General features: G+C 39.9%; 4 protein-coding genes across 5 annotated transcripts; all 4 read right to left on the bottom strand.

The window, feature by feature from the left end:
- Nucleotides 1-2,718: 2,718 nt before the first annotated feature.
- LOC134078408 (gamma-crystallin M1-like) lies at nt 2,719-3,693 on the bottom strand. The gene is made up of 3 exons (XM_062534345.1): nt 3,621-3,693; nt 3,233-3,484; nt 2,719-3,070 (listed from the first exon to the last, which is right to left on the bottom strand). Exons 1-3 carry the CDS (start codon nt 3,627-3,629, stop codon nt 2,795-2,797), a joined length of 537 nt encoding a protein of 178 aa, XP_062390329.1. The 5' UTR covers nt 3,630-3,693; the 3' UTR covers nt 2,719-2,794.
- A 3,740-nt stretch (nt 3,694-7,433) lies between these two features.
- On the bottom strand, nt 7,434-8,993 carry si:dkey-57a22.15 (uncharacterized protein LOC795575 homolog). Of its 2 annotated transcripts, XM_062533433.1 has the most exons (4): nt 8,640-8,993; nt 8,298-8,356; nt 7,901-8,143; nt 7,434-7,757 (listed from the first exon to the last, which is right to left on the bottom strand). In XM_062533433.1, the coding sequence occupies exons 2-4, from the start codon at nt 8,304-8,306 to the stop codon at nt 7,485-7,487; spliced, it is 525 nt and encodes a 174-aa protein (XP_062389417.1). In that variant the 5' UTR covers nt 8,307-8,356; nt 8,640-8,993; the 3' UTR covers nt 7,434-7,484. The 2 variants fall into 2 exon arrangements, with proteins under 2 accessions (XP_062389417.1, XP_062389418.1); XM_062533434.1 differs by lacking the exon at nt 8,640-8,993 and having other exon boundaries at nt 8,298-8,370.
- Nucleotides 8,994-12,534: 3,541 nt separating this feature from the next.
- On the bottom strand, nt 12,535-14,665 carry si:dkey-57a22.14 (gamma-crystallin S-1). Its single transcript, XM_062533435.1, has 3 exons — nt 14,641-14,665; nt 14,159-14,401; nt 12,535-13,667 (listed from the first exon to the last, which is right to left on the bottom strand). The coding sequence occupies exons 1-3, from the start codon at nt 14,647-14,649 to the stop codon at nt 13,395-13,397; spliced, it is 525 nt and encodes a 174-aa protein (XP_062389419.1). The 5' UTR covers nt 14,650-14,665; the 3' UTR covers nt 12,535-13,394.
- Nucleotides 14,666-15,848: 1,183 nt separating this feature from the next.
- Nucleotides 15,849-20,329, bottom strand: LOC134078011 (beta/gamma crystallin domain-containing protein 2-like). Its single transcript, XM_062533641.1, has 6 exons — nt 20,222-20,329; nt 19,596-19,838; nt 18,504-18,776; nt 17,021-17,098; nt 16,661-16,903; nt 15,849-16,196 (listed from the first exon to the last, which is right to left on the bottom strand). Exons 1-6 carry the CDS (start codon nt 20,267-20,269, stop codon nt 15,924-15,926), a joined length of 1,158 nt encoding a protein of 385 aa, XP_062389625.1. The 5' UTR covers nt 20,270-20,329; the 3' UTR covers nt 15,849-15,923.
- Between the last annotated feature and the right edge of the window lie 160 nt (nt 20,330-20,489).

The following is a 20,489-nucleotide window of genomic DNA, read 5'->3' as shown; positions in this document are numbered from 1 at the left end:
GCAGTCAGTGGGTAAGTTAAAGAGTGCTTGTCTTTTTGAAAGCTTTGAATTGCAGATATTTGGGCCTGAATATTTTGCAATGGGCAAACTCAACCAGAGAAAATATTTGCTGAAAATTTTACTTAATTTAATGCAATAAATTAAATAAAATATTAAAATAAAATAAATATATTGCCTGACTAGGTGCTGGCATCAAAGGCTTGCGGTTTGACTAGGTATGTTGCTGATTGGATCAAAAACAGCCACAGCAATGAGCAATGTATGTTGATATTAGTACAGTAGGTGCCTATCAAAGCCTTGTGATTTGTCTGATTATGCTTGGGCACAGCAATGAAGAGGAACGACCAAAGAATTTGTTGGTAGAGAATCCATCATGATTGTTCAGGGGGTGGGTCTGGAATGCCAGATACCTGTTATCGAGCCTTATGGAGGTTATGGGTGTAATTCAATGAACCGATGAAGGAAGGTGCATGCTTGATCGCCCCAGTGAAATGCTCTCAAAGCCTGTTCTGTTGGTGATTTTTTTTACCAGCAGTGTTGGGAAGGTTACTTTTAAAATGTCTGACAGATTACTGAAGACATGCCAAGAAATGTACTTTGTAACATAGTCCGATAGATTGTATTTTAAATACATGAACATGTATTATGTTTTATTATAAGTGAATTAAACAGTTATGTTATGTTTAGTTGTAGTAGTGTTAACAATAAGCCACAATCTACTTTACAGTGAGGATGGACAGATATAAGCTATGTGCTATATGAAACACTGCATCAAAGAAGAAAGTAGATGTTTTGTCTGCACATACGCTAAAAGGACAATGAATTTCAATAGCACAGGGGGAGAATAGGCCTATTGGCCCAAAACAAAATATATTTTACATTCTACATTCCCTGAGAGGTTTTTCATTCAGGCTATCAATATAAACAGACAGGGAAAGAGAAAGGAGCCACCTGAGAGATACAGCACATCGACTACATTATCTAGTTAATAAATAATTTGAGTTTTTAAAGGCATAGCTGTACATGTTAGGCCTAATTATTTAAAATGCAATTCCTCAAATGTTACTGCATTCTGTATTCAGTTAACACTGCCCACAAAGGTTGCTTTGTTAGTGTCTTTGACACTAAACAGGTGTAACCTGCCCTGCCCTGCACTAACCTGCAACCTCTGATTCAGACAGAGGGCATCAGGAGGTTTTACCTAACATACTGCACAGTATCAGCTGGCTACCATACAGTCATCCCCCTGACATAATCATGGCACAACTAGCAGCACCTTGAATCGGGACTCTAGCGTGCTAGCAATCAAGCTATAACCCCAGGGTGAGAGATCTCTTACTATGGGATTGGGAGGGAAGTTTTACTTTACATAGCCAACATACTGCACAGTTATAGCTGGCAACCCTTACTTACTGTAGGCCTGGTTGTTGATCGACTCCCCAGAATTTAAGATCTCTCCTGTGTATTTGAAAGACCAGATGGTAAACCAGATGGTCTGATGGGTTTTTTTCTGGAATAGTATAATTTTTTGCCTCAAAGATGTGACTTATTTCTCACAACATAATAAAGGTTATCACTGCATTTGTTTTGTGATAGGCTTAAAGAGACCCTACAGGCTGGGTGAACCCTGCCTGAACTTCCGGCGAATTTGGATTTTGCCTGGCAGCTCAGGCTGGAAACCTGCATAATCGATACTCTGTTCCCTGCCAGAACCTTTGACTCCAATCAGAAACTAGCTTATCCAAAAGACACATCGGATTGTTGGTCTGATTGGTTGAAGGACAATCCAAGCGTACGGAGTCATTTGAACGATGCCCATTGATCACGCCTCTTGTGCAGTAAATAAAGAGATTGAGTTCAGTTTAGTATGGTGATAGCCAGACTAGGGACATAAACCATTCAAAACCATTATAACCATTCTAATGGCTCTAAAACTTTAACTCTAATATTTATATATATTTATTTATATATTTTAGCAAATATATGTGATATGTGACGTTTCTGCCAATCACATAACAGCAGGTCTTGATTTGATTTTACACTTTTACACTCGCCAACCCTGTGTCTGGTTATCTTCAGAAAGCATGAGAGATGTTTGGTTCATCTTTCTTCCGCTGTTTTGAATGAAATGTAAGTCAAACATAATTGAATGTGTTCCTTGAGATTCATTAAGATAGCTTATCAACAACCATTCAATATTGTCCTTTCTTCTTGACATTGACACTTGGGCTGCACACGGGGAAAAACAAAACCATGTGATTTTTATTGTTGAAAGTGTATTGAACCATTCTGAGATAGAAAAGAAAGGAAACGTGAGTCCTGAAAAAGTCTGAAGGTGAAGACAGGTGGACTGAGTGAATGTCTTTACAAATTGCCGGTTTGCTCCAGGGAATTGACCCAACCGAATGGCTGAATATTCAATGGAATTTTTTTGATTCACTTTAGTTGTCCAATAGGCTACGTTTGTTTTCACAAAGTTGTCCCAAACTGAAAATGGCTGCCATGTTGAAAATATCTCAATTTAATAATTTTAGCAACGAAGGTTGTCTTGTATGGTTGTCTACGGAGCTTCTAAGCGGACATTTGTAGAGCCAAAAAAAATTTATGTTTTACTCATGCCCTCTAATACCTAGTGTTTGGGAAATACTATGACGATAGAGAACACATGCATTTGTTCAAACCAGACTACATAGAGAATTAAACCACAACTCCCAAGTATTTCTTACATTATTTACTTAAATTTATTATGTGACTTTTTACAAATCTTTTACAAATTAGTCATTTGTAACATAATTTAACACATGTCAGTGATGCGCCTCATGCTCATGAACCTCATGTTGCTCATTCCCATGTCCCTGAAGCTTCTGTACTCGCCAGGCCTCATGTACATCATTCTGCCTCTGAAGTGGGGCTGCTCATACATGAGCCAGTGGCCATCCATAACATTGCAGGACTGGCAGTCGGACATACGGTAACGGTCCATGATGGAGTCACAGTCGTCCATCAGCTCCATCATCTGACCACCGAAGCTCTCCCTCTCGTAGATCCTCATTCTGAACTGTCCTCTGTGCTGTAGAGGTAATTAAAACCATTTGAACATTAGATTGCTGTCTTTTCTTAGATCAGTTTCCATGCATACTGTAGGTAACCAGCAGATGCCCTATTGGTTACTGTTCAACACATTGACATTTGCCCACTTCAATTTTGAATGAAATAGATTTTGGTCACTTACATGGGGGATCATACGGCAGGACCTGAAGGTATCGAAATTCATGTTGGAACCCATCATACGCTGCATATCAGAGTACTCGCCCCTCCTCAGGTAGAACTGGTTTCCCATGAAGTTGGGGCGCTCGTAGATCATGAAGCAGCCGCTCTCCACCCTGCAGGAGTGGCAGCGGCTGAGGTAAGAGGACATATCGGAACAGTCGCTCATGCACTCATAGGAGCGACCCTGGAAGTTCTTGTCCTCGTAAAACACGATCTGTAACAGAAAGAACAAGCACATTATGACTAATTTGAACACATTTGTGAATAACAAACCCTAACAGACAGACTAAGTAAAAAGTAAAAATGCAATTCTTGAAAAATGAATCAATGACTAATTTGAAGATTTGTACCTTGCCCATGTTGATGGTTTAGAGAGCTTCAGTTTTGATGTACTAACTCTGAGTTTGAGCTCTGTTTTTATACAAAACCCAGGGGGGCAAGTTGTGTTGTTATTCAAATATCAAAAGCTGATGAATTAGCAGTATGGCCGACTGCTGAATGGACCCAGTAAGAGAACAATGGACGGCATCCATGCATTTCTGGCAGCGTTTATGTCCATTGTTCATGACAATATAAGCAGAACTATTGTTCTGTGTTGTCAGAATGTTCTCTCCCACTGATTAGTCATCTCATGCCGCAAAGGCTACTTAGTTGGAACCAATACCATTGCAAGGACGAGGTAATACGTGTGGTCGAATGGTCTTCATGTGGTTTTCATGTTTTGATTAATTTATGAGATTCTTACTGACACCAGATTAAAACTCTGTACTGCCTTCCACTGCACTTTAGGTGGCCAAAAAAAGACATGTATAAAATAACTAAAATATTAATTGGTGCAAATAATAACGAAAAACTCCTATCTGTGCTGTTCACAGTGGACCCTGTTCACCTGACCTACTTTAGTTTCAGCATAGACAGGAAATATGATGTGCACATGTACTTTTAAGATTTTTTATTTAATTTCAATCAAACAATAAAGCACTTGGGCTCCTTTAAAAGTAACAAGAAAGAGGAATGTACCCCTTTTTATCAATTTTCAACATATCAAAATCAAAAAAGTTTGCTCTCCAAAAACATTTGTTTACTTTTTAATATTTCCTTTAGTAACAACAGAGATTTCAAACAAAATATTAGGCATTTTGGCCTTCAGTGTCTTCATCAATTTTCAACATAAAATAACAACTATCTCCAGTGTTATTTTTCAATGCACAGGATTTCAAGCCAACGCTAAAGTGATGTAGTGGTCGAAAACTGATTAAAAGTGTCATGTTCCTGCACGGTACACCAAAGTTGTAATACAAAGATGGTGTTCCAGGTGTGCAGTGGCAGTGACCAAGATGACGTACTTTACATTCATATTTTTTACATTTACTCATCTGGCAGAAGCTTTTATCCAAAGCGACTTACTGCAAGAGAAAACATTCAAGCTACAGGGCAGAGGGGAATATAGGATAGGATTGCCCACATTATAAGTGTGGTAGGAGGCGAATGAGGTAGAAGAAGGAGGTGGAGGAGGCAAGAGGGGAATGTGGAGAAGAAGGAGGTAGAGAAGAGAGGGATGAGGAGAAGGAGGAAGAAGAAAATGTGTAGAAGATTGAGGTGGAGGAGGGAAGAGGGGGATGTGGAGAAGAAGAAGGATGGAAGAGGGGGATGTGGTAGAAGGAGGAGGATGGAAGAGGGGGATGTGGTAGAAGAAGGAGGTGGAGGAGAGAAGAGAGGAATGTGGAGAAGAATGAGGTGGAGGAGGGAAGAGGGGGATGTGGAGAAGAAGGAGGTGGAGGAGAGAAGAGGGGGATGTGGAGAAGATGGAGGTGGAGGAGAGAAGAGGGAAGAGGAGAATGTGGAGAAGAAGGAGGTGGAGGAGAGAAGAGGGGGATGTGGAGAAGAAGGATGTAGAGGAGAGAAGAGGGGGATGTGGTAGAAGAAGAAGGAGGTGGAGGAGAGAAGAGGGGGATGTGGAGAAGAATGAGGTGGAGGAGGGAAGAGGGGGATGTGGAGAAGAAGGAGGTGGAGGAGAGAAGAGGGGGATGTGGAGAAGATGGAGGTGGAGGAGAGAAGAGGGAAGAGGAGAATGTGGAGAAGAAGGAGGTGGAGGAGAGAAGAGGGGGATGTGGAGAAGAAGGATGTAGAGGAGGGAAGAGGGGAATGTGGAGAAGAAGGAGGTGGAGGAGAGAAGAGGGGATGTGGAGAAGAAGGAGTTGAGGAAGGAACATGATCAGCGCATCAGGTGAATCAGGTTGTTCAAAACGCTAGGAGAGGTGTTCTTGAAAAAGTTGCGTCTTCAAGAGTTTTTTGAAGACAGATAGGGATGCCTGTGTCCGCCCTGCTCAATGCCTATTACACTCCATTTTCCAGCATATTCATAAGCAATACCCCTATGCAATGAGTCAGTATGCCATTGAAATGAGTTTGAATCCATGATTTTCGGCAGTTTTATCACGATCAAGGTGTTCATACCTTAAAAGTGTCTATAGCTAGCCTGGGTGTTCCCATGCTGCTTTGCGCACAATTTCATTCACACTGCAAAGGCAGCCTGGAAACTACCGCCCTCATTTTTACCTGAGTAGGGGACCAATCACAGAACAGGGGGGAAAGCAAGATGATGGTGAGCTATGCACAGACGCATTTGATAGACATCCGTGGCGGCCAATGAACGGATCTGGGCATTTTTTCAAATACGAGAAAATCAACGTTTGGTTGCCAGACCATGTCTCAGGGCTATAGACTAGCCAGGCTAGTCTATAGCCCTTTTTTCATAAGATTTTCAAACAAATTAACTCATAAGTCCATGTAATTTTGAGTGATAAGAAGTGCTAAAACGGTTTTCCATTCAAAAGAACATTCTAGCGAATCAAAATGATGTCATCAGAGCCCTGTTAATGCACATATTTCTACGGCGCAAGATGGTTTTCCATCAACAGTTGAGGCGAATGGAACACTTCTAACGAATTTATCAAAGGTAGCGAATGGTACACCATTGTGAGGTGAACGTCATTGTATGCGCGAGACAGAATTCAGATTTTAGCGCCGACTTTGTGAACATTCTGAGCAGGCCATCACATCACATTTATATCGATTTAACTCTCCTAATCCACCTCTGGAGAGCGAATTAACTTATCACAACAAAACCGATGTTAGAGCGATATAAGTCATTTTCCATCACATGTGTCGCACTAACTTTTGATGCGCATCATTTTTAAGTGAATTAACTTATTAATGGAAAAAGGGCTTATAACTCACCGTTTCATAAAAATAAGCTGATATGATATGAGAATTCTATAAAGCTACAGGATATCTTGTACCGAAAGAGTTCAAACACGAACACCAGAATTAAAATGTTCTCACTGATGTATAAATCATTGATTATATCAATGATTATTAAGGACGCAGGACATCAGAGAAAGATCCTTAAATTAAAAGTGATGGGCCTCAGCTGTGGTGCAACTGGCTGGGGCACCTGCGCCTAACGCCGGTTACCGGGGTTCGGTTCTCGCCCTGTGGTCCTTTCCAGATCCCACCCCTGCTCTCGCTCCCATTCATTTCCTGTCATTCTCCACTGTCCCTGTCAGTAAAGGCATAAAAAAAGCCCCAATATATATATTAAAAAAAAGTGATGGAAAAAGATAAAACAAAAAAACAAACATTAAACGATATAACAACAAAAAAGGTACACAACTGTCTGTGCCATTTAACTTTGGAGGCGATCTTTTCTTAGTGTTGATAACGTTTTAAAGCTGTTAGCTGTTTACTCTTTAATATTAGGCATTAAACATTTAATCCTGCTACTGATATTGATGTCTATGATATTGAAGTGTCATGGGTTTGAGGAATAGGCCAATTTGTATTAATTTTCCACTTTGAAATCTACATTGTGTTGAAATGGTGTTTATTAGGTGTGTTTTCTGTAACTGTCTTTGATAACTATTTTTTTCACAAATCACATATCCTGGACAGATAAGCTAAAACACATATACATAATGGTATTTCTATCTAAACTGACATATATGATGTATAAGAAAGATCTATATGTAGTGTATATGAAACAGTGAAGGGAATTTTTACTTCATTTTTAATAATTGTAATATAATAGTGAAACATAATAAAACAAAAAAGGTTAATGGCTTTTGATTACTGATTCATAAAAGAGAGATCCATGCATAATGAAAAATTCAAGGACATTTAATTTATTTACAGTACAAGCAGGTATAGAATGGCTAAAAGTCAGTGACCCTTCTGAAAGAGCCAACAATTGCGCTGGTAGCACACCAGTCTCGATATCTCCTGTACTCCCCTGGCTTCACGAAGTACTGTCTGCCCCTGAAGTTTGGGTACTCGTAAAAGATCCAGTAGCCGTTCATCACGTTGCAGGAGTAGACATGGCGGTGGTGGAAGCGGTCGGACACGCAGGGACAGTCATCCATGAATTCCATCATGTGACCACCAAAGTCGGCCTTCTCATAGATACGCATCCTGTAGGAGCCACGGTACTGTTGACATATGATACGACAGAACGGCAGTTACTGGAATTGCACAGATGATTACACTGTCAGTCAGTCCGTCAGTGAACAGCAGGAGATGCCAATAGATAGGCTGTTTTGCTTTTAGCATACAGAGCAAAACAGGTCCTTACCATGGGAATGACTCTGCAAGATCGGATACAGTTACTGAAGCCCATCCACCTCTGATAATCTGGGTACTCCCCCCTCCTTATGAAGTACTGGTGGCCCATGTAGTTGGGGCGTTCATATATCATGAAGCAGCCGCTGTCCACCTTGATGGAGTTGCAGCGGCTGAAGTACGAGTGCAGGTCTGTGCAGTCATTACTGCACTCATAACTACGACCTTGGAAGTTCCTGTCCTCGTAAAAGATAATCTGCAAAAGTCCAGCAAATCGGGAGAATCAGGGATGAGTACACAGTCCAGGAAGTAGAGTTACAAAATCTCATAGATAATGACAGAGGGGTGCAATTGGTTACGGTCTGCAGTATTTTGTAAATGGCCCTACGGGGGGGTACAAATAAACCTACCTTACCCATGGTCTCCGTTGGAGAGATTCCACATGTTTTCCAACCTTTTTATACCACCACTTGACAAACAAAGCATTGTTATTCAAATGAACACATAGTTATAAGTCAGGGTACAGGCACATGTTGACCTTTTTGTTAGACTACAATATTGGTTCAGAAAATATGGACTTGTATTTGAGAAAGGATAAATAATTACTGGTTTGGTGTTTTGACATGCATGGACAAAGGAAAGGACTAGTATAGTATCCACATGTCCATGGGACAATGGAAGCAGAACAATATGGAACATCCTTTTAGCATTAATAATGTTAGGTAACAGAGAGAACAGCCTTTCAACCTCACCTCTCATCTGCTTCTCCAGCCCACTTCATGTAGATCAGCTCACCTTCAAAATAGGCTCTACTGTAGTCTGGGAGGTCTTCAGAGGCGGAAATCCATATTTTATGAAAATTGCTTTCACTGTTTTTCTCAGGACTTCTAAAACAATAACTGATGTGCAATTATAGCTATGGTTCTATCTATGCAAGGTTTGTGAGAGTACACATTCGTGTACACATCTGTGATTGTCTAATTCTCTAATGATGTGTAAACTGTACATCGTTCTTTGTGATGGTAGCTCCAAAAATAGATAAGAAGTCAGATATCCCTTGTTAGACGCAAAAAAAATGTTCATGCTCTCAGGCCTACTGAGTTCTCTTTGTGTGGTCCACTTTCATGCCCCTGCTGTCTCCTCTGAGAGACTATGGAAGAGTTTTGCCATGTAGGCTTGTTATGAGCAATGGGTTTGCTTTTTTCATGAACTCGCTTATAACTATGACAGCGGCTGGGCCAAATGCTAGTAAAATCATGTCCTTACTAAGGCTTTGGCTAAGCGCCTGGCCCTATAGGCTAATGAAAGTTGATGTTTGTGAACATGTGCTGGGGATAATAACCCGCTTCAGATAATGTTGTGCTGTGCTGGCTAGGGAACCTAATGATGCAGATGCTGTAGGCTGATCGTTTTTTGGGTGCACGGACCCTACCATATGCAAGGGATGTTCTGTAGGCTGGTCTTGCATTCCACTGCAAGAGCCACTATGCCCTATCACAGAATTGATAACTTGCTGCAAGAAAAAAGAATGGAAAAGGTGATTCTTGGAAAAGTTAATTTTCTCATAATTTATTTCAAAAAGTGAAAGTGATTTTAATCTTGATTATTCTATGTTGATGATTAAGGTTTACAGTTTATGGAAATTAAAAATCCAGAATCTCAAAATATTAGAATAAAGATTTTTCCTAGTCTGGGCAGCGCAATGGACTTTTCCACGATCTTCTATCTTTTTAGATGCACCTGTAGTTCTCATTCTCTTCCTCCATCATGTAACATTAAATAATCAATTGACCCAAAAATAGTGGAAAAGATCAATGTCTGTTTTCCCAGTAATGTAAATCAGTGTTGATTAAAAAGACAAATACCAGGACTCTTTCCCACTGTGTACCAAGTCACAGTGTATTGTACAAAATGTGTATGTAGGCCTAAATATATCTGGAAGTGCAGGGTAGATGTCCCTCACTAGGTTATCCGTGAATAAATCAGCCTGTCAGATGTTGTGTTGTTTTTTTCTCAGAAATGCCAGCACCCACGGCCAACTTAAAATATGTGTCTGTGAGTTAATTATGACAGAACTACATTCTATTCAACTTCCTGGAGATAACAATGGTTTTACCACCTTGCATCTAAATTAAGCCTTACTGTAGTACTGATATGGTGTTAAAACATCACATGTTCCATCAACAATTGGTTGAACATTGTTTAGTTTGGTTTTTGATTACATCTGCAAGGAATTATTTCAGACAGCAGTGAGTGATAGACTATTGTAGCTTAACAATGCATGTCCCCCTTAAGTATATGAACTAGAAAAGCACTCAGAGAGTGCAGCTACCTCCGCCTGCCTTGTCAGAGAATGTCTAATAAGGGGAGAAGGACCACTAGCGAAATACTTCCGCATGGTACTGTAACTAGAGGGCGATCGCGAGCAAGTGATGAATGAATGGGTGGCAATGGAGCAGAACCCCCCAATACCACATTTGTCTTAATTTTTACGGCCATAGACCTAAAAGAAGGTTCAGCTTCACAACGTCATCGTAATCGGTCGCGATTTCTCGCTGACCAATCAGCATCCATGAGCTAAATGCTAGCATGTTACACGGAAAGCGGCCCATCCTATGAAAAGCAGAAAGGACATGAGTGACTTTTTATTTCAATTCCAGTGGAAAACCTATACTCAGGTAGCTACTACGACAATGTACATTAAGAAATGAAGTTGTCAACTGTGAAAAAAACGAGCGTTAGCCGCATAGCTCCATAGACCACAATTCATTTATCACTTGCTCGGCAGTGCCCCTAGCGGAATTTCAACAGATTGCAGGAACAATCCGGTACAATGGAGTTAATAGGAAGTGGACCGGCTCTCCCTAAAGGGGCTCTGGCCTCGTTCTTCCTAGGTTGTCATACATTTGAACCTGAACTATTCAGATCGCCACCACGTGGCCATACCATGTCATTACACCACTAAGCTAAATACTTAAACGCCTCTGGAATCCCGACGGAATTACGGATCAATTCCAAAATGTAATGGTTTCTTCCTCGGGCAATGTCTCACCTTCCCTGAAGATTTCATCGAAATCCATCCATCACTTTTTGAGTTATCTTGCTAACAAACAGACAAACAAACAAACGCAGGTCCCCAATGAAAAAATATACCTCCTTGGTGGAGGTAAATGAAGCTTATAGTTAACATTACAATCTCTCTTTTTTGGGACATTTGGAAATGATTACCCTTATCTTGTTCCTCCTGTTACTACCTTATTTCTGTGTTCATATTTTCTGGGTTAAGTTATATTTTTTACCTCCTCCAAGGAGGTATATGTTTTCATTTACCTCCGCCAAGGAGGTATATGTTTTCATCGGGGACCGGCGTTTTTCTGTCTGTCTGTCTGTTTGCTTGTTTGTTTGTCTGTCTGTCTGTTTGTTAGCAAGATAGGCCTAACTCAAAAAGTAATGGATGGATTTCGCTGAAATTTTCAGCGAATGTCAGGCATGACCCGAGGAAGATCGATTCAATTTTGGGAGTGATCCGTAATTCCGTCGGGATTCCGGAGCTGTTTATGTATTTAGCTTAGTGGTGTAATGGCACGGTATGGCCACGCGGTGGCGTCTGAATAGTTTAGGTTCAAATGTACTGTATGACAACCTAGGAAGAAGAAGGCAAGCGGAGGTAGCTGCGCTCTCTGAGTGCTTTTCTAGTTTAAAATAAAGTTCCCATGTGGTTGATTGACAGTCATCATTCACCCCACTTTCATTTTTAGAATTACAGTAAATTCTCCTTACCTGCCCACTACCTTACATGCTAAACTGTTGCAATGCCTTCCAACTCCTTCCCTTTGTCCTCCATTTCATGAGCAGCTGTACGCCCCTTATCCATAGCAGATGTCAGCGGACATCACTTGCGCCCCAATATCAATAATAAGTGAGCATAGGTTTAAAGATAGACCTGAAAGAGAGGAGCTTTAACAATGTTAAATGTTTCATCCAACCTTCACGTTTTAGATCTTTGTGTGTTTTTATTATTTTTATTATTATTTTTTTAAGAAATGTGTTTAATGTAATGGAATTTAACCAGAATCAAAGAAACAGGTTTTTAGATACATTGCAGTAACATTACCTGTAACTAATTTATACAATAAATAAAAAAAAATCCTGGAGTATAGTAACCTGGGTCAAAATGTATTCCGCACACAATCTTAAGACTCCAGTTTACCTTTACTCCACTTATTTTGGTATCCAGTGAAGCAAGTTTGACAGTACTGGCACCTGGGCTAGTGTTTCATGAAACAAACGACAAGAAAAAGAGTAGCCTATGTATGATTGACTTTTACTATGTTTCTGACTGAAATCATTTCTGAGCAATGATAAGGTGCTGACAAGGTCAAAGCACATATAAAGCTTGCTTGAATTCATTCAATATGACCTTCAGAAAACAGCATATACTGTACTAAACATGGACTATATTGCAAAGTATTTTAAATGTGAGCTAAAATTCTTTGCACCTACTGTATCTGAATATAAATTGTGTCGATCTCAAAACGTAATATGATAAATTAACAAACAGCAACAAGACAGTTATATCAACACTTTATTTGCTTTAAGTAACCTGATGTCATTTATCAGGTTGTAAAATTGAAATAATTCCATTCTCTAATTTCTTTTTTACATTGTGGAACATGTTGATATGTTACTTAGCAGCTGAGTAATCAAACTATTTCAAAGTTGGGACCCGGCAGCATTATAATTTACACAAATGTTTTCTACTATTATAAATTATGTTCTGGAAATTGATAACAAAACTATGCCCCAATATGACAAAACAAAGTATATCTTTAGGATCCTGTGCCAGACCAATAGTAATCTGTTAACAGTTAACAGTTAACTAACTGGTAAAAATGTAAATACACAAACATGTTATTCTATATGAGCAGATCGTGTGCATCCAAAATGAACCAAAGGTAGTCAACATAACAACCTCAGTACAAAAACATGAACATGGAAATAGTTAAGAATTTTGATTGCCTTGTCATTTGTCTTTGAAATAGTAAGTGCAATGTTCAAATAATACATTCAGGAGAGAAAAAAAGAAAGAGCTTTGACATTTATAAAAAAAAATGTTCCATCATCCATTTGTTTTGTTTGACAGGCAGCTATCAAAAATTAGGTGTTGAATTGACACTCAAGTGAATCTCCTTCCCATAAAGGAATAAGAACAACAGGGGCTTTGCATAGAGGGTTATATCAAATACAAAGTTAAAAATCAATCTACTTGAGTAGCTATACACAACCCGCTGAATTATTTTCCATTAATACATACAGTCCATTGAAAATATTTCTTCAGTTCAACAATCGATACACATTGCCTTTGAAGAATATTTCTCCTGAATAGTTTTCCTGAGGTGTGAGTTGTAGTCCATGTGAAAAATGTCCATAAATCTCCAACAGAATTGTGAAAAGAAGAAAAATAGTTTGATGTTTTTTTTGTTTTCAAATTGTTTTTTTGTTTTTTTTCAGTATTCCACAATGCGCTTGATGGAGCCCACTCGAGCAGTAACTCCTCCCCACTCACTGAATCTTGAGTATTCTCTTGGCTCCAACAGATAAATCCTGCCCTTGTAGTTAGGCTGGTCGTAAAAAAGCCAGTTGCCCCCCTTCACCTTGCAGGAGAAAATATCATTGGTGCGGAAGCTGTCCAAGACATTTGGGCAGCTGTCGGTGAGATCCAGCATCTGGCCACCAAACTCAAGTCTCTCGTAGATAGAGAGTTTGAAGGAGTCATTCAACTAGTTTGAAGAAAACAAATGAAAGTGTCACATTTCAAGTAATTGATGACAAACAGTATTTCATCATATTTAAACTCATACACCTGTGTGTCTTCTCTACCAACCTTATCACCTTATAAGTGCTTTGAGTATACAGCTTTACAAATCATCACTATGAAATCACTAAAAGTGCAGTAAGGCATTAGTCTTTTAACTTGTGTTTTCTTGGTTTCACTGCATCTTGCCAATATTCACACAAGATTTTCAACTTAGATCTAACATGTTCAGCTGCACCTTTGAGAAAAATGAATTGAAAATCCAGAAGGCCTATTAGATAACCACCTAATTCCATTCCATTGAACTTGTTTCATTTAATATCTTATGTTCATATATAGTATAATATGAAATTGATATGTTGCACTACATTGTTTCATTTCCCATTGGCAAAAAAATAATCACATCATCTCAATTTTTGTTTGACCAGATGATAACGTTGAGCAATATTTGCTTACCTGAGGAATCACACGACAGGAACATACACAGTCGTTAGTGGCCAGCCAAGCCTGAAACTCCGGGTATTCTCCTGGGCACACAAAGTACTGGAGGCCTGTGAAGCTGGCACCTTCATATATCATGAAGCAGCCGCTCTCCACCTTGATGGAGTTGCATCGGCGGAAATAAGACTGCAGGTCTATGCAGTCATTGCAGCACTCATAGGAGCAACCAGCGAAGTTTTTTTCCTCAAAGAAAATGATCTAAAATTAAATGACATGAATTTCCTTGAATTACTGAAAATAGCAAGAAGCTTTAAAAAAAACATAATGTTTAAAAAAAAAAAAAAAAAACATAACTACATTATACTGTATATATATATATATATGATAATTATCTAAAGGTATGTGTGTGTGAAAATCAAATGTTGGTGTAACATTTTGTTGATAACAATCTAACCCACTCTACACAGTGCTAGAGTTTACTCAGCTGTGCACATTACCTTTCCCATTATTGCTGGATTTGAGTGTCCCTTGTTAGTATATCCCTGTTCAGCATTTTGAACATGGTATATATAGTACGCCTGAAATGCAGACTCTGCATGTGCCATTCATATGATAATATCTAGGACTTTTCTCTATTGCATAACTGTGAAGCAACTGATGTAAAAAAAAACACTATAAAAGAAAATTAAAGAGAACATAATTAATAACCTATCAAACACCATGACAGCCATTTCATTCACCATAACAGGCCTACCAGCACAAAGCAAAGAGAGGCATATCATGAGCAGTGTCCTACAAACCACAAAGAACTGGTCAAACTATTTTGGATTTCATTCTATATGAAGGACTACATGTCAATGCAAATAAATATTCTATGAAATTAAGCAAATATATGTAGTATGTGGTATGGGTGCCATCTACTAATAGATCATGAAGATAATCAACATATCATTAAGATATTAGGGACATATTGGTGACTGATTTGCATCTACCTGCCATCCTACCTAGCCACAAATGCACCAACCCAAATGTGACATTCAACCTTCATCTATCTAACCACTGTCTGTCTATGCATGTGACCTCTGACCAATCTGAAATAATAGCTATATATATATATATACTGTATATATATATTCTTCTATTGTAATAATAATAATAATAATAATAATAATAATAATAATAATAATAATAATAATGTAATATCATGATTATTCTATGTAATTTGTGTATCTATAACAAAGATTACCAAATGTGGGGCATGGGGAAGATTCTACAACAAAGGTTGCAGAACGATTTTATTATTAGGCCCCTATGTATTTAGTTTGGCTCTCTACTAGCACCACGCTAGACAGATAACCTGCAGTTTAATATAGCCACTTTTGAAATGAATTCAATATGAACTAAATTAATTGCTAAAATAGCTGGTAAAAGTTTTTACTTAGTATTTGATTGATCAGTTCTTTTATACAATAGTGACACTGTAAAATAAGACTTTGGTTCATTTATTGCATAATGTATAAGGTGTATTTCAGATTATGTGACTATTTGATTGGATTGAAAAAACTCCTTCCAGATGAGCATCAGTTCCTCGATGGTTTTATTCAGCTCTCCAAACACAGAGAGGTAGTCGGGCAACTTGTCCCAGACATCGCTGCCGGACAGATAGCCTTCCACGTGCAGAGAGCAAGAACAAAACTGAAAACACTTGAGCACTGACACCATTTTATTCAGTGTGTGGAAGAAGGCATACAGCAGACACTTCACAAGAACCCCGCTGTCTTTAGAGGTCCATGATGCGCCTGATGGAGCCGATCCTTGGGCTCATGCTGCCCCAGTCGCTGAACCTCCTGTACTCGCCGGGCCTCAGGTAGTACTGCCTTCCCCTGTAGTTGGGCTGCTCGTACATGAGCCAGTGGCCGTCCATCACGTTGCAGGAGTGGATGTCGGACATGTTGAAGCGATCCATAACGTTGGGGCAGTCGTCCATCAACTCCATCATCTGGCCGCTCATGTCGTTGCGGTTGTAGATCCTCATTCTGAAGTTGCCGCGTTGCTTCAAGGGATGACAGGAGAAGACACTGGGTTAGGCTGACGTTACCGTGATATGTTAGTATTATGCCTCAAGGCAATTGATTGTTACGTGTCCAACTTCAAAGAGCAAGTCTGTTATTTGTAAATTTAACCCCTGCCTCAATATGTTATTGTGTTCTACCAGAATATAACTACATTTGTCAGGAAATACAGAGCTAATTGGCTCCATCTCATTTGATTTGTATCTTTCCACCCACAAATAACCTGTTCCCATTGACACTGAGAAACACAATTAGGTTTGCCATAGGCTTGGACCTGGGATTAGGTTATGATACAAGTCATGGTTACAGGTATTTCAAAGTATACTTGACTGTTTTGTAGACAGCTTTCAACACAACACAGGCCTAACACAGGCTATTGACATGAAGTGTGGGCCGTGAATCTATTTTGGTACAAATGATTTGCTAAGCGTAACTCTTTACTCACCATGGGGATCATACGGCAGGACCTCACACAGTCGTTCATGCCCATCATACGCATATAGTCGGAGTACTCGCCCCTCCTCATGAAGTACTGGTTTCCCATGAAGTTGGGACGGTCGTAGATCATGAAGCAGCCGCTCTCCACCCTGATGGAGTGGCAGCGGTTGAAGTAGGAGTGCAGGTCAGCGCAATCACTCATGCACTCATGGTGACGGCCACCAAAGTTCTTGTCCTCGAAGAAGATGATCTACAAGGACCAAAGAAAGCAGACAAGTTGAACAAAACATTTGACCTAATAAATCATGGTATATGGAGCCATTTTGTAAGGGCATTGTGTGTAAGGCGATCTCCATGTGTTACCAACCTTGCCCATGGCTGTTGATGGGGGATATACGTCGCTGTGTTGTGTTGTCAATGAGAGGTTATGTTTATATACATTTCCCTGCATGTAATGGTACGCAGGATGTGTTGTTATTCAAATCATTGTGGACCACTGTCAGCAAAAACTTTATTGGTGTCTTGCAACTTTTTTCAAATGCTCTGTCTATGATAACTACAGTGTTTCCAGCAAAAACCACGGCACTGAAAGCTACTGGAAAGCTCAGGAGTGAAATTGGTATTTGTCTGTGACATTTGCCTTTCATATTAATGATAACATAGGACAAATATTTTGAGTTGTATATAGGACTTCTTCCATTTTATCTCGTTATCACAATAATTTTACATCAACTCATAGTCCTGTATATTCTCCCCTAAATTCTTTAGATACGATGGAACAAATGCTGTACAGTACAACCATGTTTTGTCTGTGTTTTTGTCTGTTTGGGCTTTACTGGAAGTTACATCGGCTGCGTGTGCCCGGTGCACAACATAATGGAATCCAGAAACCGTAGCATTCCGGCCTTTTGTGAGCCTTTATAATTGGGAGCCCTGCCAGCGAGGCATGTTTTCCTTTCAGCGTCTACCTAGTTGAACAGCAGGTGCTGTATCCTTTGACCTATCAGATGTCCTATCACTTATAGGCTATCCTATCAGATTCGATTAGACCCAAGGTGATCCCACCCATTTGAGAACGGCAACAAATACCAGTGTCTGGTCTGCTGTAGATGAGTGTTGGGGAAAGGAGGGATACTGGATATGAGAGGAGCTTAATCAAGAGTAGTTCTTTTTGGTTTTGTGGTGCAGTAAGACTTGTAGTTGTCTGCAGATTAAATTATTTTCAGTTCACTAACAAACCATATTTTTGATGAAAGAAATGTTTGATTTTAAAGAGGATTAATATGTAAGGAGAAAATATGCAAGTAAGAAGTTAAGTGACAACAAATATCATGCTGCTGACGTTTGTTTTGTGCCATCGCTTGACAGTCTGAAGAACTTGTATGTTAAACTTGTATGCCTTACACTTGACTGTTAACAGCAATGATGTTCATTCAAAAGGCTCATTAAAACCCCAAAATGATGTGTCACTCTCTGAGATCCCCCTATACAAATATCAAATTCTAAACCAATGGATAAAAACACACGCAAGCCATTTCTGGTATAATAAGACCAAAATGGAATATATTTGGGTTAGAATAACTTTTGGAAAAAGCCTTATTCATATGAAGAAAACATGCAAAATATCAGTTGGCCCAAACCACTGGAAATTGGCCCTGTGGTTTGTTGACTCGTATCAGCAAACTAATCAAATCCACATCTTTAATTATAGTGTGGTAATGTCTGGCAGGTTTTAGGACTGTAGTGATTGAATGTGATCACAAAATGCTCACCAGCCCACAAGTTATGCATTCTCTTTTATTGACAAACCAGTGCCAAAGAGATGCATGGAAAAACAGTCGGACTTATTAAAAATCAGTGACCCTCCGGAAGGAGCCGGTGTTGGCGCATGTGGCACCCCAGTCGCTGAATTTGCGGTACTCGCCGGGCCTGAGGAAGAACTGGCGGCCTTGGTAGTTGGGGTGCTCGTACATGGTCCAGTATCCCTCAAGAACGTTGCAGGAGTAGATGTTGCGGTTCTGGAAACTCTTCTGGACAGATTCACAGTCATCCGTGAACTCCATCATGCGACCCTGGAACTCAGGGCGCTCATAGATGCGCATGCGATAAGGCCCACCGCTGGTCTGTGAGAAGGACAGTCACTCTGTTAGTTTTCAGTTGCCAATTTGGCCTGTGTTGTGTCACCTCACAATGTTTCTCATGGCCAAATCAGGGTTCCCACTGGTCATGGAATTTCGGGAATATCATGGCTTTTTGGACAGTCTATTCCAGACATGGGAAGTCATGTTGTATAATATGGTTACTGTAATTTCCCACATAAAAGCCGCATTGTGTATAAGCCACAGGACACAGGTGTTTTATGCAAGTTAAAAGAAACAAAACCATATTAACACCATATTAACTGGCCCCCTGTATTAACCTCATAGCTTAAGAAATTTAGCAAAATTGATGTATAAGCCGCGGCTAATAGTCGGGAAATTAAGGTATCAGCTTTACTGCTTGTTTGAGTAGCCTACATTAGTTTGTTCAATGCCCAATTATTAATATCCCACACTGAAAAAGAAAAAGATTCTTGAATGCTACACGGCTGCTCTGAAATCATTGGTCGGTATATTGTACTATTAATTATATGGTAAGTCTAAATGAAATTCAGGGGTCTTTGTCAGGGAGAGTCATGGAATTGCTCCGATTCGGACTAAATTGCCCTGTTCAGTCAATACTGTTAAATCTTGTCAATGCATGTATTCAAGGAATGTTCTTACAAGAAACATTCTTCAGCACTAGCACTAGTACTAAAACAGTGATGGTAAAAAATGCATTTCCAAGTGGAACTCTGATATATATCTATACACACACACACACAGTGCAATCCCACCCCCCCAACACCCCCGCCAGTATCCATTGTTCAAAGAAGATTTCCCCAGGCAGCTGTAGCTACTCACATAGTTGTAGGTACGACAGGAGCGGATGGAGTCATTGTAGCCCATCCAGTGCTGATACTCGGGGTACTCCCCGCGGGTCAGCACGTACTGGTACCCGGAGTAGTTGGGTCGCTCGTATAGCACCCAGCAGCCGCTCTCCACCCGGATGGAGTTGCAGCGGCTGAAGTGGGGGTGCATGTCAGGGCAGTCCGTGTCGCACTCATAAAAGCGACCTTGGAAGTTTCGATCCTCGTAAAAGGTGATCTACCATGCAGGCAATAGAGAAAATGCAATTTGCAACGACTCAAACCACCTCATGCAATTTGCAATGACTCACATCATCTCACAACACTCAAGTATGCAAACAGACTTGACAAAAATATATTCATGCATGCACTGTACTGCACAATATTTGCATGCATTTTTAATACAATGGTAATTAAACAGCTATACCGAGCAGCACTGAGTTTTGCATGCAGTATAGTCTTACATGATATCTCACACAATCATCCACATAAAGCTTACAGAGAAGGAAATTGCTAGTTAGGTGAAATCACTCATTCATAACAGCCTTCAGTGTAGCCTCATTATAGCATTTCCACAGAGATAACCTATCCATTGCTCTTGGTCCAAACCTCTGCTCTTACCTTACTCATTCTGCACAGCTCTCTGGAGACACTGGAAACAACAGCCATGCCAGCTGGGTCCTGTGGCCCTCGCTTTATACGCCTCAATCAACGCTTGATGGATAAAACTTTATTTGTTATTTTAATGACTGGGATTTGGAGCCCTGGTGACGCTGCCAAAAGTCTGGATCCAGTGCACAGAGTTAAAAGCCCTGATTCATCACAGCAAAAGGCCTTGCAGAGCACATTGCTGACACCTTTTCACCATACGCCTCTTTTTTTTTTTTTG

Source organism: Sardina pilchardus, chromosome 4 (genome assembly GCF_963854185.1).
Source record: "Sardina pilchardus chromosome 4, fSarPil1.1, whole genome shotgun sequence".
Classification (NCBI taxonomy): domain Eukaryota; kingdom Metazoa; phylum Chordata; class Actinopteri; order Clupeiformes; family Clupeidae; genus Sardina; species Sardina pilchardus.
This window is presented reverse-complemented; position numbering and strand designations above follow the sequence as displayed.

Coding starts and splice junctions, on each gene's coding strand:
- LOC134078408 (XM_062534345.1), bottom strand. Junction 3,071..3,232: donor CCTGCCGTATGATCCCCCAT/GTAAGTGACCAA, acceptor TTACCTCTACAG/CACAGAGGACAGTTCAGAAT.
- si:dkey-57a22.15 (XM_062533433.1), bottom strand. Junction 7,758..7,900: donor CTTGCAGAGTCATTCCCATG/GTAAGGACCTGT, acceptor ATATGTCAACAG/TACCGTGGCTCCTACAGGAT.
- si:dkey-57a22.14 (XM_062533435.1), bottom strand. Junction 13,668..14,158: donor CCTGTCGTGTGATTCCTCAG/GTAAGCAAATAT, acceptor TCTTCAAACTAG/TTGAATGACTCCTTCAAACT.
- LOC134078011 (XM_062533641.1), bottom strand. CDS start 20,269: ATGGCTGTTGTTTCCAGTGTCTCCAGAGAGCTGTGCAGAATGAGTAAG. Junction 18,777..19,595: donor CCTGTCGTACCTACAACTAT/GTGAGTAGCTAC, acceptor TCCTTCTCACAG/ACCAGCGGTGGGCCTTATCG. Junction 17,099..18,503: donor TCCGGAGGGTCACTGATTTT/TAATAAGTCCGA, acceptor CATTACATGCAG/GGAAATGTATATAAACATAA.